This window comes from Ixodes scapularis, unplaced genomic scaffold, assembly GCF_016920785.2.
Source record: "Ixodes scapularis isolate PalLabHiFi unplaced genomic scaffold, ASM1692078v2 PGA_scaffold6__148_contigs__length_123643588, whole genome shotgun sequence".
Taxonomy (NCBI): domain Eukaryota; kingdom Metazoa; phylum Arthropoda; class Arachnida; order Ixodida; family Ixodidae; genus Ixodes; species Ixodes scapularis.
The window spans coordinates 85,936,261-85,953,380 of record NW_024609881.1 but is presented as its reverse complement, the minus strand read 5'-3'; the positions used below and the strand labels follow the sequence as shown (position 1 = coordinate 85,953,380).

The 17,120-nt window shown below is 47.6% G+C and overlaps 2 protein-coding genes across 2 annotated transcripts; both read left to right on the top strand.

The window, feature by feature from the left end:
• The first annotated feature begins 2,354 nt into the window (after window positions 1-2,354).
• On the top strand, window positions 2,355-3,629 carry LOC120840723. The gene is made up of 2 exons (XM_042294843.1): window positions 2,355-3,550; window positions 3,603-3,629. The coding sequence occupies exons 1-2, from the start codon at window positions 2,399-2,401 to the stop codon at window positions 3,627-3,629; spliced, it is 1,179 nt and encodes a 392-aa protein (XP_042150777.1). The 5' UTR covers window positions 2,355-2,398.
• Window positions 3,630-3,739: 110 nt separating this feature from the next.
• Window positions 3,740-6,250, top strand: LOC121045638. Its single transcript, XM_040501306.2, has 4 exons — window positions 3,740-3,766; window positions 4,250-4,349; window positions 4,980-5,167; window positions 5,798-6,250. Exons 1-4 carry the CDS (start codon window positions 3,740-3,742, stop codon window positions 6,248-6,250), a joined length of 768 nt encoding a protein of 255 aa, XP_040357240.1.
• Window positions 6,251-17,120: the final 10,870 nt, after the last annotated feature.

The window sequence follows — 17,120 nt, the reverse complement described above, 5'->3', positions numbered from 1 at the left end:
CGGTTTGCCGACGATGGATGAAGCAGATCTAAAGCTGTTCGTAGCTTACATCCCATCATCAACTTGGCTGGGCTTTTCCCATTAGTAGTGGAAGGTAGAACATGTTGAGTTACCAAAAATCTTGATATCCTTGTGGACCAGTCTCCTTCCTTCAGGCGTGACAGCGACTTTTTGGTTTCCTGGACCATCCTTTCAGCTTGGCCGTTAGAAGCTGGATGATACGGCGAAACAAACGGAAGTCGAATACCGTTGCTGTCTGCGAACTCTCAAAACTCTGCCGAAGTGAAGGTAGCTCCGTTGTCGGAAACCAGAACATCCGGCACTCCATGTGTCGCAAACAGTTCTCTTAAACTTCAGATGACTTCCGCCGCTGAAGTTATTTTCACTAAACATACCTCGACCCATTTTGAGTGCGAATCAATGACGATAAAAAATATCTTGCCTTCAAAAGGGCCGGCAAAATCCATGTGTAGTCTGGACCATGGATTCACCGTCCATCCCCATGGATGGATTGGAGCGCGGACCGGTGCATTTCGCGTCTCCTGACAAGTCATACAGCATCGAACACGTTCTTCGATCTGTTGGTCTAGTCCTTTGCCACCAGACGTAGCTTCTAGCTGGGCCTTTCATGCGCAAAACACCGGGATGCGAGGCATGCAGAATGTCCAGAACGATCTCCTGAAGTTTCTTGGGAACATATCTACATACTACTACTACTACTACTACATAACTACATATCGTCTCGCACTGACCATCAGTTTAAGGTGGGGACTCCATCATGTCGAACAAACGTATACTTTGACTCCTTCATTCCAAGAACTTCTAACGATTGGAACCACCTCCCTGCCTCCATTGCTGCCATCACTGAAGCCACAGACTTCAAGAAAGTAGCCAACGATTTTATACTGTATAGTACCACTCCTCTCTGTAATGCCTCCGGGCCTTGAGAGTATGCAAATAAATAAATAAATAAATAAATAAACCACACGGTGTCCCCATAGCAAACAACCGTTGTATACCGACAACTCTTCTCGTCGGCTATGGAATGCACTGAGAAGGTTCTTTGACTTTTGTTCCGGCCATCCATGGAGAACCCAGTACATCACAGTTGAAAAAACCTGATATTTTTTCGTCATTTTTGCCACTTCGGCTTTCACCAATCCTTATGGAGTTCCTTCCAAAAGAAAAGCTTTTCCCAGTTGCGGAACGTCGAAGTTGGGAGAAGGTAGCGGAAGTCGGCTGAGACCATCCACATTTCCCATTTGTTTACCTGGACAGTACAATAACTGGTCATGGTGAGCTGCTAACATCAAGCTCCAACGGAGGACCCTTGGTGATACCATCTTCGGAATCGGTTTCTTATTGCCGAACAAACCAAGTAACGGTTCGCGGTCAGTGTAAATCTTGATGTTTCTTCCGTAGACATAGTGATGAAACCTTTTTAGTCCGAAGACTACAGCTAGTGCTTCCCGATCTGTTTGAGAATAGTTTCTTTCCGCTGTTGTCAGCGAACGTGAATTGTAATCGACAGGTCGCTCTTGACCTTCGTCATCTGCGTGGCTTAACACAGCCCCTACACCGTAAGGAGAGGCGTCACAAACCAGTACCAGTGTTAAGGTCATAGTGGAACAGAACACTGTCAGACTTTAGAAGTTCCTTTTGCATTATTGAAGGCCTTTGCTTCTTTGGATGACCAACTCCATTTTACTCCGTCGCTTAGAAGTCGGTGGAGAGGCTCCAACACGTCTGAAGCTCCAAGCAGGAAGCGATTATAAAAGCTCAGGAGTCCTAAGAAGGCTTGAAGCTCCTTCTTGTCTTTAGATGCAGGTGCATCATGGATTGCTCTCACCTTGTCCTGTGTTGGCTGTACCCCGTCTTGGTCTACCTTGTAAACCAGGAACGTCACTTCTTGCACTCCAAAAGTGCACTTCTTTTGGTTCAAGCATAGTCCGTCCACTTGGATTCTTTGTAGAACTGCAAGGACTCAAAGGTCATGTTCTCCTGAGCAGTGGCGTAAACTTTCCATCACCTGCGTCCACGTTAGAAGGACACGACATTTTCCTCGGCGTCCGAATGCGATGCAAGTCTCCGGGAGGAAAGGGGAAGAGACCGTGAAGACGTCTTGGAGACAACCACACATGCGGAGTTCGGAATAACAATGCCCCATACGAGTGAGTCATCCGGAGGAGCTTTTGGATGCCGAGTTTTCCGAAACGCCGATATTGTAGCAGGGCACAAGCTGTGTCATGCTAGTGAAAGAGCTCACCCAATCATGTACCGTAGAACGTCCTACGTCACACCGTTCCTCGCCTTGATAAAGGCGCACTTCGTAACAATAAACGTTATTCATCACCCGACTGGCGGCCCGCTTACATGGTGGCAGCGGTGCCCAGTCGAGATGTCGAAACCGTCAACGCCGCCGATGCCCCCATTGCCGTCAACGCTGCTGCCGCCACCGAAGCCCCTGGACACCTCAGGCGACGCATGGCTCGGATGGAAAAATTGGAAACGTGAGTTCGCCTTGTTTTCCACCGCTACGCAATTGAGCAATCAGCCAGAGGAAGTGCAGGCAGCAACCTTACTAATAACAATCGGAGAAGAAGCCAGAAAGGCGTACGAGACCTTTAAGTTCACTACAGATGAAGAAAGAAACAGTGTAGAAGTACTGATTCAAAAGTTCGAAGAATACTACAAGCCCGCTACAAAGCTGACTTTCCAGGAATTCAGATTTGGGTCAAGAGACCAAAAAGAAGGTGAACCTTTCAACGAATGGTTAACAGAGCTAAGGATTCTAGCTAAGAATTGCGAATTTGGAGAGCTAGAAGATCGGATGCTACGCAGCCGTATCATCCTAGGAGTTCGAGACAAGAGCTTGCAGCGGAAATTACTTGTTGAAAACCCAACCTACGAAAAGACCGTTGAGCTGTGTCGCCTTCAAGAACAAGGGCAGGAAAAGTTCCGAGAGATTACTGGAACAGCGCAAGGCGCATCTGAGACAACTATTAATGCTGTTGCTGCGAAAAAGAGTCCCTGCTCTAGGTGCGGCTATTTTACTCACCGCGGCGAAACCTGCCCAGCAAAAGGAAAAACGTGCAAGAAATGTGGAAGGCTTAATCACTTTGCTCAAGTGTGCAAGACGCCTGTACTTCAACAAAGCGCGAATAAACCGAAGAAAGAACTACGCGCTCTGCACACCGAAAGTGACGAGGAATTCTTTCTCGAAGCATTAACGGTAAACTGGGTCGAGACCGACAAATGGAGCGCGTCAGTTCACATTGAGGGCAAACCAATGGCGTGCAAGCTAGATACGGGCGCTAACTGCTGCGTCATATCAATGCAAGACGCCGTAAAGCTTTCAGATAAGCCTCGGCAAGAGTGTCAAGTGACGCTAACTGCGTTTTTCGGAAACAAGACGACTGCTCACGAGAAAGTAAAATTGCTTCTTTCCGCAAACGGCAGAGAGCACGAAGAACTCTTCTTTGTCGTAAAACAACATGTGCCGATCACCTTGAGCGAATCCGTTGCCGAGCGCCTGGGACTTCTGTACCGGGTGCAGAATGTTCATCTAGAGAACTTGTACCAAGCCGCACAACCTTTTGCAGAAGTTTTCAAAGGCCTTGGGCAATTGAAAGATGTCGAGTATGAAATGAAGCTGAAACCTGGAACTGTTGGAGTCGTCGTGCCGGCCAGGAGAGTTCCAGTTGCTCTTCAAGACAAGGTGAAGGCGGAACTTCAGCGCATGGGAGAGCAAGGCGTCATAACCAAGGTAACAGAGCCTACTGCATGGTCTAGCCACATGGTCACCGTCATTAAAAATGACAAAGTGCGTATTTGTTTGGACCCTACGGCACTCAACAAAGCACTTTTGCGTGAAAACTACCCAATGCCAACCCTAGAGGACGTCGAGCCGCTACTGTCTGGAGCAAAATTCTTTTCGACCCTAGATGCGGCGTCAGGATTTTGGCAAATCAAACTTACAGAGTCGAGTTCCAAAATATGCACGATGAGCACACCGTACGGCCGATATCGCTTCCTCCGGATGCCCTTTGGAATCGCATCCGCGCCAGAAATTTTTCAAGCAGCAATGCACCGCCTACTAGAAGGGCTACCTTGTGTCGCCGTAGTGATGGACGATATTCTACTCTGGGGCAGAACAAAAGAAGAGCACGACCATCACTTGACACTACTGCTGTCGCGCTGCCGAGATCACAATCTGCGACTGAATCTAAAGAAATGTACCTTTTTGCAGACAGAAGTCCGCTACCTAGGTCACATCCTGACCACGAAAGGCCTGCGCCTGGACCCGGACCGCGTAAATGACATCCTGGCGATGCCGCCACCCTCAAACAGTAAGGAGTTGCAAGTTTTTCTTGGCACAATGAACTTTGTACAGCGTTTTGTACCTCGCATGTCCGACGTGACTGCGCCGCTGAGAGCTCTACTGCGCAAGGATGTTGCCTGGGTATGGACCGAACAGCAGCAAAACAGTTTTGACGCCCTAAGACGAGCATTGATCGAAGCACCGGTTCTGTCGTACTTTGATCCAAAAAAATCAGTCACTCTTTCTGTTGATGCCAGTCAATACGGAGTGGGGGCCGTCATTGCTCAGGAAGGACATCCTATCGCTTTTTCATCAAGATCCCTTACGGAAACGCAACAGCGATACGCACAAATTGAAAAAGAAACACTGGCAATTGTGCACGGCTGTACCAAATTTCATGATTACATTTTCGGCCAGGCGGAAGTAATTGTCGAGACAGATCACCGTCCCTTGGTGCCGATTTTTCAAAAACCACTGCACCAAGTTCCACTTCGTTTGCAGCGTATGCGATTGACTCTGCAACGTTACCCCATCCGTCTTCTATACAAGCCGGGCAAAGAACTCTTTCTTGCCGATGCTTTGTCACGCTTCCCCAGTAAAGTCAGCATGCAAGAAGAAACCACCCAGTTTCATGTGAACGTACTTGCTTACGTTTCAGCATCAGAAACTCGCCTTAAGGACCTTCTTGGAGCAACCAATGAGGACCCCGAACTCTCAAACCTGCGTGACTACGCGGAATCAAGCTGGCCTGATAACAAGCAAGACGTCCCAGAAATCGTCCGTCCCTACTGGGCGTACCGCGAGGAGATACACACTCAAGACGGCCTTCTGTTTCGCAGCAATAAGGTAATGATACCAAAATCAAAAAGAGTAGAAATGATGTACCTCCTGCACATGGCACACGCGGGGGCGGAGAAGATGAAAGCGCGAGCAAGAAGTGTGTTGTTTTGGCCAAACATGTCCAATGATATAGAGCAGTTTTGTAAAGCCTGCAAGGTGTGCCAGATGCATCAGCCACGAAACGTAAAGATGCCTCTTCTGAGCCACGACGTCCCGACATTGCCTTGGGAGATCGTGGGAATGGACTTGTTCTCATACGGCGGACGCGAGTTTGCAATAATTGTAGACTTCTATTCGTTCTTTTTTGAGGTTCGGGAGCTCCGCCACACAACCGCAAACATGGTTAAATCGTGGTGTGCTGAAGTTTTTTCAGTTCATGGGCTACCACTGAAGCTGTGTAGTGACAACGGCCCACCATTTAACAGCAAAGAGTTCAAAGACTTTCTAGCCCATCTAGGCGTAATGCACACTACCTCTAGTCCCTACCACCCACGCTCTAATGGTATGAGTGAAAGAGCAGTTCAAGAGGCCAAGAAACTTTTAAAAAAGTGCTCATTCAGAATGCCAGACTTCCAAATGGCTTTACTTGAGTGGCGAAATACTCCCAGAGATGCTGTCCTCAAGTCTCCTGTGCAGAGGCTGATGGGACGACAGACGCGGACGCTGCTACCAGTACCAACAAGCCACCTGGAGCCGGAGACTGTGCCAAGCAAAGCTGTCCACAACCGCCTCAAGGAGATCCGGCAGCGGCAGATGACCTTCTACAACCGCAACTCCCGAAACCTGCCGCCATTGTCACCGGGGCAACAGATCACGACGTACGACACACGCCAGCGAACCTGGTCGCCAGCCGTCATCCTGAGACCAGCGGGCACCCCGCGTTCAGCGATTCTTCAGACTGAAGGCGGCCGCGAGATTCGACGCACAAGAGAGCACCTAAGGGAGGCAGCATCCCAGCCGGACTCAAGTCGACCTTCCACCGAAGACCGACCGGCAGACCAGGACATCAACGAGCCCAGTCAAGAGCTACGCAGAAGTACCCGAGAACGCCGGGAACCCTGCCGGTACCCACTGCCCGAAAGACTGTAACAAAGCCCCTTCCCCTTTCCCATTCTCCTTTAAAGAGGGGAGATGTAGCAGGGCACAAGCTGTGTCATGCTAGTGAAAGAGCTCACCCAATCATGTACCGTAGAACGTCCTACGTCACACCGTTCCTCGCCTTGATAAAGGCGCACTTCGTAACAATAAACATTATTCATCACCCGACTGGCGGCCCGCTTACAGATATGCGAACCGGAAATGCTTCCCCGTCCAACAGCTGACGCTGAAGTGCCAACTGGTCATCCGAAGAAAGTACGTTGAGCACCGCGGTACCTTCAAGACTACCAGTTGGAGTTGTGAACTTGATAGTATGTTCTTCCATAGGCTTCGCATAATTCCCGCTCGAACTTCAGGTAAGTCAGAACTGGTAATTAGGACACCTACGGACTGGGTGGTGACGATTCCGGGGGAAAGGGATGTAGTATCGCGGATATTACCGCGTGAGCTGGAAGACAACGATACGCGAGCCTGCCACGCGGACCAGAGAGCTGCACGAGCGGGGACTCTGGAGCATGCTGCGGTTCGAGTCTATCCTATCTTTTCTGCCTTATTAAATACGTGAGTTTGCTATGATGTAGCGTTGGCCTCCATACATAACAAGATGCTTTCGGTTTTGATCGACACGTCGACAAGAGATTATACACAGAGCGTGGCATGTTTTCTGGTCCCGAGATCGTCATTTTTGGTCTCTAAAATATAACCTAAATGGCCAGACCTCGGAGCTATAGCATGTGGGATTTGCTAGCTACCAACACAGGTTCCGATAGAGTAACCAAAGGGTTGTCTCAACAGCGGCGGCAATCTCAAAGGAGACGTCAAACCCATACCTTGGCAAACCTCACTCGTGAGGGCCCTCACTCACCCCCATCTTCACAGGTGAGGTGAGGGTGAGTGAGTTTCTGAACCAGAAAAATTCATTAGTGTGAGGGTGAGATGACGGCTGTGAGGACCGTGAGTGCGTGAGGGTGGTTTTGTGCGTGGGGGCGGTCAGTGGCGTGAGGGCCATGAGTGCGTGAGGGGGGCCGTGAGGGGTGTGAGAGCCATGAGTGCGTGAGGGGCGTGAGCGGTGTGAGGCGGTGAGTGCGTGAGGGCCATGAGTGCGTGAGGGGCATGAGGGCGGTGAGTGCGTGAGGCCCCGTTCAGATGGAGCAACTTTCTCAGCAATTTTGGTGTTGCTGGCGGTTTGTTCCCTAGCTTTCCCTAGATCAACACGAATTGCTGAGATCGGGTCCGCCTCGAAACAAGCGAGCAACTGAGCAATTCGAAGACGTTTGAAGCGGCTGGATCCAATCAGGGACGCGATATTTTTGCGTGATACCTCGTGCCGGTGATGATGACAACAAAAGACGCGTGTCTTATTAGCTAAAATGAAAGCTGCACATAGCAAGGAGTCTCGAAAATATTTTATTACACGGGCAAAATATTACACCGCAAAATAATCGGTATGAAATGGTAGGAGGTAGGCGGATAAGAGAAAACATTGAGTCACGCAATTATTGCTGCAGGAATGCATATTTTACACAGAAATACTTCGACAAAATGGCGAGACACGCAGTGATGATTGGACACAGCAAGACAGATTACAGTTAAAATTCAGGTAGACGTAGTCAACGCGGACACGGCGAGACAAGTGTCACGATCATGTAAGCAATGTTATCGCGTGCAGTCACTGAATCCTTGCATGATACCCCGGCAACATGGCAAAAGTAATGTAATTTCGATCGAATGACATTATGGGATAGACAAATCAGCTTGCGACGCTCGTATAATCACTCAAGACCATGAGCTGATTGTGTCCCATATCATTTAATGAAAATATATTAACTTTTCCGTGTGGCAGGGGTACTAAACTTACTATTTACAGTCAACTAATTTACTTCTCCCTATTGTCTCTAGCTGCCTTAGAACAAAATATCTTATTTTGTATACAATAATACTACTACCTTAATACAGTTAAGATTCTAGTATAAAAGCGGTAAAGGCTATCAAAAAACATTAGTATAAATAAACGCATAAGCACAAACAACTGCTATTGCATTAACAACTATTGCACAAACTTGTTATTCACCTTCCAGTGAAAACTAGAATATTACCACGCATATTTACAAATGTCGACGCAACCACACACGAAGCCAATCTATCACGGAAAGAACAAAACAAAACAAAACAAAAACCGACTGCAGCACTTTATTCACAATACCTTACAGGTTCTTTTCCAGAGCATTGAGTAAGGGGGGTATTATACACATACATTCACAAAAGAAAATAGAACAAACGCACATACAGTCTCACACAAAGTTGTCATGTAGGCACAGCATACAATGAACACCCAACTAAGTACAAATTTTAGAGAAAAAACAAAACAAAAAAAAGTGAAAGCCGTTTACAAATCCCTGTAACGCCGAATTGGAGCGCAGCTCTTGAGGAGGAGGAGTGAAGGGTACTGAGGGGAGGGTAGACCCCTCCCCCTTCTCCTCCTCCTCCCCTCATTCTTTAATATGCTCCGGGGGGGGGTGTCACGTGACTTCGGGGAGGGGGTCACGTGACCTCGGGGAGGCGTGACCTGGGGGTGACCTCAAGGCCACGTGACCCCAAAGGTGACCCCCACGTGACCTTGGGGTCACGTGACCTGGAGGGGTCACGTGACCTCGGGGGGTCACGTGACCTCAGAGGGGTCACGTGACCTCAAAGGGGTCACGTGACCTGGGGGTCACGTGGGGTCACGTGACCTTGAGATGACCTTGGAAGGGGTCACGTGACCTTGGGGGTCACGTGACCTCGGGGGTCACGTGACCTTGGGGAGGCGACCACGTGACCTCGGAGGTCACGTGACCTCAGAGGGGTCACGTGAGTTGGGGGTCACGTGACCTTCAAAGGGTCACGTGGGGTCATCTTGGGGTCACGTGACCTTGAGATGACCTTGGAAGGGGTCACGTGACCTCGAGGGGTCACGTGACCTTCAGGGGGTCACGTGGGGTCACGTGACCTTGAGATGACCTTGGGAGGGGTCACGTGACCTTGGGGGTCACGTGACCTTGGGATGACCTTGGTTACGCCGACGCCGACGCCGACGCCGACGCCGACGGCGACGGCGACGCCAACGCCGACGGCGACGCCGCTCAAGCCGGGAACGGGCCCCTAAGAGCTGCGCTCTAAAAACACTGGACTGATATAAAAAGTTGTCAAGTTACACAGAAACAGAATTAAGCGGAAGCGCATTGCTTAGAAAATAAGATTCAAGTTTAGCACGGAACAGTGTGGTCTCGGCAATGGTGACTATGGATTCGGGAAGGTCGTTTCATGCGCGGATGCCACGTGGTACAACTGAGTTAATAAACGCGTTGGTTGACCCAGTGAGGTGTTAAAAACTTTTACTGTTAGTGGTTCGATGAGATGATATATTATTCGCTTGAAAAACGATTGTTATACGCGTAATAGAACTTTTGAATTAGGCACAGAGTAAAAATGGTTCGACGCGCTTCGAGCAATGGCAGGGAACATTGATGTTTTAGGAGAGAGACATTCATGCTATATGAATAGGAAGATGTTATAAAGCGTGCTGCTCGAGTCTGGACTTTTTCAATGTGCGTGGTTAGGTATTTCTGATGAGGGCTCTAAATCGCGGCAGCATATTCCAGTTTAGGACGGAGATATGTTTCATAAGCGAGTTTGCGGAGTTGTTTAGGGGCCGCTTTTAAGTTACGTTTAATATAACCGAGCGTTCTAGATGCGTCAGCGGTCACAGAGTTAATGTGGGTGACCCATGAAAGGTTAGATGTAAGATGGACACCAAGATACTTGTAGGATGAACATACGCTAAGGGATGAAGTGCCTAATGTGTATGGGAACTGTGAAAGATCGTTTGCGAGTGAAGTTCATTACTTGGCATTTGTATTTATTTAGTGCCATTAGCCATTCTTCTCACCAGTTGTTAATGCGATCAAGATCATGCTGGAGTAATACGTGGTCATCTGGAGTGTTTATTTTTCTGTACAAGACACAGTCATCCGCAAACAAACGCACATTAGAAAACAATGCATTTGCGAGGTCGTTTATGTGGATAAGAAATAACAAAGGACCCAAGACGCTGCCTTGCGGAACGCCAGAGGTTACATTAGTAATGTCAGACTGAAAATCACCACAGACAGTATACTGAGAGCGAAACGACAGAAAGTTGCGATTCCATATGACAGGGTTAAAGAATCAAGATTAAGTGACGAAAGTTTAGACAAAAGGCGACAGTGGGGAACGCTGTCGAATACTTTAGAAAAGTCCATAAATATTGCATCGGTTTGAGAGTTAGAGTTCATGTTAAGATGTAGGTCATGGGTGAATTGAAGCAGTTTCGCTTCACAGGAAAAGCCTTTACGAAAACCATACTGATGTTTATAAAAAAAAATTGTTAGACTCAAGATACGATGCAACATGTGAAAAAATTATATCATTCAAGTACTTTGCACACAACGCTGGTTAAAGAGATGGGGCGGTAGTTCTCTGCGAGGTGGCGATCTACGTTTTTGAAAACAGGAACGACCTTCCCTATATATCTTCCATTCGTCTGGAAGTATACCGGTGCACAATGATTGTTGAAATAGTAGACCGCAAATTTCACTGGATACGCGCTTTGTATTTTTAAGAAGTTAATGTTATCTGTGCCAGCCGATGCAGTAATATTTAGGTTATCTATAATATTTTCAATTCCCGAAGGTGATACGGAAATAGGACTCATGAATTGATAGCTAACGTCATTAATAACGGGCACTGTTGACTTATCCTCCTGCGTAAATATAGATGCAAAATGGTTATTCACAACAACAGGACATTCAACGTCAGAAATGGTGTCACCTTCCCGGTTAGCCAAGGATATTTTATTTGTGGCTTCATTTGGTGCGATGAGCCTCCAGAATTTTTTAGGGTTGAGTTTGAGGACGGATGGTAGGTCACAGTTATAAAATTTTCCTTTGAATTCTCGTAGGCGATTAACATAAAGTTTAGCACATGTGTCGTAATTGGACCATGCATGTCCTGTGTTGACATGCCTGGCAGCTCGAAATAACCGTTTCTTCGTGTTGCGCAAGGCTTTCAGTGTTTTGTTAAACCAAGGCTTGTTGCTATCGGAAAGTATTTTAAAGCGTGGCACATAACGGTCAACACATTCAATCATTTTGTTTTTATATAGCAACCAATTCTCATTTACTGTGCGGCTCCAGAAATCCACAGAAAAGCTGTGTAAAAACACATCAAGTTCGCCATTCATTTGAAAATAATCAGCTTTATTGTAATCAGATATATTCTTTGAAGTTGTTGAGTGTTGCGGTAAGCACATATCTAGGGTTCTGTGTATTAGTTTATGGTCACTTAGGCCATTTATGTACTTGATTGAGTTTATCACGCTAGGATGAGCCACAAGAAAAGGTCAAGAATGGTGTTCAAGCGTGTTGGTTGGTCAATTACTTGCTCAAAGTTAAAGTCGAGAGACAAATCAACGAATGGCTGTTCCTCCCCACATGATGATGAAAGTGTCGTCCAGTCAATATTTGGAAAAGTTAATTCACCGAATAGCAGCACAATAGAATCTCGAAACCTGTCTTTGATAACGGAAAGAACACTTCTTAACTCAGTACAGAAACTTTTATCATAATCTGGGGGCCTGTAACATACACCAACAACGTATTTGCCGGTAGACAAAGATATGCAGACCGAAAGTATCTCTAGTTTGCTATTTAGGGTAATAACATACGACTCGCGTCCCACACGACCAAGAAAGCCCGTAAATAAGTCGTTCCTCACCTGTCGATCGTATCCATACGTCACAGAATATCCGTGACGAAAACATTTGAACACGAACTTCTCTCTCTGTCGAAAGAAGTCTATCGATAATCGACCAGTGTCATCTTTGGCTAGTTGCCACACATGTCACTCAAACCGTAGCAGGGCTTGTTCCGCGAATCCACGTAAATGCCGTAGTATCAAGCGAAAAAAAAAAAAAAAAGAACTACCCGAGACTGCGATGACGACCAAGAAATGACGGGAAGAATTAAAGGGGTAGGGAAACGAAATTCCAGCGCTCATTTTCTAGCTTGAATGTGTTGCATGTTCCTCCCTAACCTCAAAAACCCCAGTCTTCCGTTAAAAGGCTCAAGAAAACTAATTTTAAAGATAAATAAACGAACTTTCAATGTGCACCTGGTGGATGCATGCGGAGCCTATTTGGGAGGTAATCTAGAATGTTGGGGAACTTGCTACGTAGTCGTGACGTAGCAGATTCCTTCGGAGCAGCGCCGGCCTTTGGAATTTCAACATTTTCCTTCTTAGCTTTCCTCCTCAACTCACAAATCGCGCATTGTACCAAACGGTCCAAGACGACGGAAAGGAAGGACTCCCCTCTTCCTCGGACCCTCGTTTGTGCAACCGGACACAGCCACTCTCCCCCTAGATGATTAGCCCGTCGCTCAAAACTCGAACATAAGTTGCTTTCCCCACCCCGTTCAGCCCTAAGCTGACAGTGTTGTGGAAGCTACGTGCTCCTTGGGCCAGCCACACGCTCGTCACCCCACGGGTACTTCGAACAGCTCAGTTGTAACGCGCTGACGCTATTAGGGAGTTTTCGCAGATCGTTTTCGCCGTCCCGCAACGCCCTCCGCAACCCACTACGATACCCCGAACTCTACAGTCAAGGCTATCGGCGCGCAGGCGCAGTAGCAACTTCTTTGTCGCGGCGGGCTTAGTGGAGGGGGAAACGCGCTCTACGAAAACTCCCTGTTGACACCACCACAACGCTGACAACGCCACCAAGGGCAAAGCTCATAACCACGCCAGTCTTGCTACGTCACGAATGCGGGGAATCTTTTCCTTCTGGTTTTGTTTGCGCCGGATATCCCATGACGCATCGCGCTCTCCGTTTGCTTGTCTTCGAGCGCTTGCTCGAGTGCACCGTTTGGAACGAAAAATATAGCCAGTCGTTCAAAATACAAACGCGCGATTATCATTTACGGTTATTATCGTCATGCTTGACTCATTTCCGAACGAAATTTGAATATTTCAATTTTTGTTTCCGTACCGCATTTGGGTGGATCGCTCTATGCCAATAAAACCAACTGTATGCTTTTAGCAAGCCTCTTGCGAGAGTTGACGTATTTTGTAATGAAGACTAATTATGAAATGTTAGGGTTAATTATTTCATTTTTTTATTTACTATTTGTCCCCTCTGGGACTATGATAGGAGAGGGCATACTCCATACACTTTTCATACATATGACAAAAAATAGAAGACTTTAACAAGGAAAAGAACTGCAACATTTGATGACACTCTTTTCAGATCTGTTAGCCAGATTGCACTGGAAGCAAGGTAAATAGTTCAACCAAAGATAGCCCTGTGCTTATAGTTATTTACTATATGATCGACGTGAAGCTAGCCCAAGAGGATAGACCACGCATGCACACCCAGATACCTGAGCGATGAAGTCGCTTTAAAAGAGATGGGGAGGGCGTATGATGTCAAGAGGAGAAACACGTAGAGACGCGTTGCAGCAGCTGTGCATGGGCGCCGCCGTAACCGACGTTCAGCTTTTCTTATTCCGTTTACTCCACTTCATCATTACCACAGTAGACCAAATTATCGCCATTTGAGATGCTATTGAGTACTTCCCAGCATTGGTCTTTGCGGAGATTCGTCAACGCCTGTTTTACTGGCTCCGTATCCGGCAAGACAAGAGAAGGTCATAAATGGGCGGCTGAAATAAGGCGCATAAAGCGTTAATATATTCACAAACATAAGTATTCCATTTTATGTTCCACAGTTTATAGCACTCCTAAACACGGTGATACGGAAGTGTAGGAGAGGCACTTTTGAACCGCTGTTAATGTTGCGCTATATCGCCCAGTCATTGTCAAGAAATGACACGGCCGCAAGTTTTAGGTGTGATTAAGTCCTCGTGCCAAGTCTTGTAAAATGAAGCACATGTATCGAATGTAATAGATTTGTTTTGATATAAGGGAATTAATGGAACGAAACAAAAGTATGGAAAAGAACACATTTATTTCTTTGTCGCAAAACCAATTGAACAAACCGAATATTTAAACATGAGGTAAATTTTTAATAGAACGATACACAAGAAACCGAACGAAAGAAATGTCAAGACAGAACAGAAGCGAATCCACTCAAAAGTCACAAATGCAACCGAAACAAAGTAAAATGGAACGTGGGTTACATTTGTCCTTCGGAGACAAAACTCATTGATGGGCGCACGCTATTTATTATAGGACGAAGGTAGGAGAAATACAAAATATATCGTAGCGTTTCAACGGCGATGTGGCCCCGCGCCTTCCTCATCGCCTACCGACGGGTATACCATTGCCTCCGGGATCGGCTTGCAGTTCATGGTTCTGCGAAGGAACACCGCCTCTCCGAACGCCGAACATAGAGGCAATTTAATAATATAGAAGGAACGGTCCTATGCATTCGAGCTGCTTTTGAACGGCGAGGCATAAGCCGCGTTTACATGAATGCGACTTAGTCGCATCGAATCCAGTTGTCGCATTCGATACGGTCATGTAAACGGCATAATGCGCAAAGAAAGCGCATCGCATTCAAGTCGCTAGACAGAGCTGGATCGAGATGGCAAGTGCGCATTCATTCAGGCCATGTAAACAGAGGTCGCATCGCATTTTGAAACGGGAAGGATTATGGGAAGGCGCTCGCTGCGGAACTGCTCGGTGAGGGCTGCCCCCGTCCAAGCCTTGCGAAGTACGACTTGCGCGTCCAAAGGGGTCCCAAAGGCTTCGGCGGAAGCACGAACGACAGCGAGAGCTCCGAGCACTGTAGAGCACTGCATGGTAGCGCAGAACGAGCAGCTCCTACGTCGGTGCCGTTCCTGACTGCGCAGGAGCCTTTCGGACTCATGGTCCGGCTGGTCCGGTCGCGATAGGCGAGGTCTGGCGCGGCGAAGCGCGGAGGCGTCCTCAAAGCGTGCGCACACACGTCGCCTCTGGTCCAGAGTGACCCGGCGGCCCAGCCTGGAGCCCTAAACGCTTGGGTTTTGATGTTTCTTCCGTCTCGTAACTTCTTCCACAGCACCGAAGACAGCGGGCACGATCTTTACGTTCACTCGAATGGCCTCCACCACTGTGGCCTCCACGTGCGATGCACCGGAAAACGTGGTGCGGCTGGTGTCGGAACGGCATAACTTCGAGCTTTGACACGGCGTGGCGCCACCTTCGTGTAGGCCTCCCTGTTGGAAAGACCAGTTTGAAAATCTAACTGGTCAGACTGGTATTTGGATTGGTCATACTGGTCTAACAGGAAACCAAACTAGTGCAACTGGTAGCCAGACTGGTCTAACTGGCAACCATATTGATGTAACTGGTCACCAGATTGCCTTCTAACTGGTCACCATATTGGCCTAACTGGTCACCACATTGGCCGAACTGGTCACCAAATTGGCCGAACTGGTCAGCAGATGGGCTGAACTGGTCAGCAGATTGGCCGAACTGGTCAACATATTGGCCGAACTTGCCACCAGACGCCGAATTGGTCGCCGAACTGGTCGAACTGGTAACCAGATTGACCAAACTGGCCACCAGATTGGCCTACCTGGTCCAACTGGTTACCAGTTTGAGCCCTCTTTCTCACTTTATTTATTGGATTTCTCACTTTGAGTTATTGGTTTTCAAATAATTACGGCAAGATCGAGCGTTTACTTTTTACTAAGAGATTCATCCCCTGAGCCGCTCAAAATACTCTCAGGGGTATGACATTGCTGAAAAAAAAATCAACATGCTGGGAATATTTTTTATTGCTTAGGCGGTCACCGAGGAATTCCGTACGTTCAAAACGGCCAGTATAAAAGACGGAAACGCAGAGCTCAGAAGTAGTGATCGTGTTAGTGTGCTCTTGTATTGATGTTTGTATGTGCCATGTATGCGCTCAATTTATGTTCAGCTGCTGCTTGTAGTAAGCGTATTGTGTCTCCATTTGTGTATGATAAAGATTTCTGGGTGACAAGTCAACCAGTGTGACCAGTTCCAGTTCGAACCACTTCGACCAGTTCAACCATTATGGAACTGGTCAAACTGGAGCAATAACCAAGTTTGAAACTGGTACCAGTTTGAACTGGCCTTCCGATAGGGGGGCTTGGTGCGCATTCATGTAAACGTTGCCGCGTCGGCTTCGTTCGAAGAACGAGTGGAGTCGACACGCTGAAGTCGCTTTCATGTAAACGAGGCTTTACACGCACACATCGGTGGTTCCAGTTGGTGGTCCCCAGGGCCCGTATCGCTGGCGACACCTCAAGGGTGCCCTGAAGAGGTTTCTCAGATCGCTTAAATATTGCGATAATTCAATCTGGCGGCCCTAAGCGTAGGGGCTATATCTCCAAGTTTCTTTCTCTGTTTCAGGGTTTAAATATCATTATTAATGCGCACCAGCTCGCAGGCATGTTGACCATTCTTTTCACGTGCACAACACCACGATCCAGGTGAGTGCCAAATTAAAAGCGGCTGACAGTAGGTGGTATTCACCGGCAGCCATGGTTGAGCTCGCTGCTGAGCACGTGTTGACTGCAAACTTCTAAAGTGTTTCCAACACGCACATTGCACACCATCAAGATTGTCTTCTTTCGGAGGCTATAAATGAGAACTAATTCGGAGCATGCGCTGTGAGAATTCACCTCAAATATGGAGTCCAGTGAATACCACATATCGGTGACCGTTGATGATTAATTGCCTCGAGACGAAGAATGATTTACTTCTATGTAGCCGATTCCTCTGTCGCGGAAAATTATTTAAGCGCGTGCGACTGACGCTATACGGCGCTCTCGGCGACTGCAAGCACGCTGCCGCAATCCACCTCTGCTGCCGT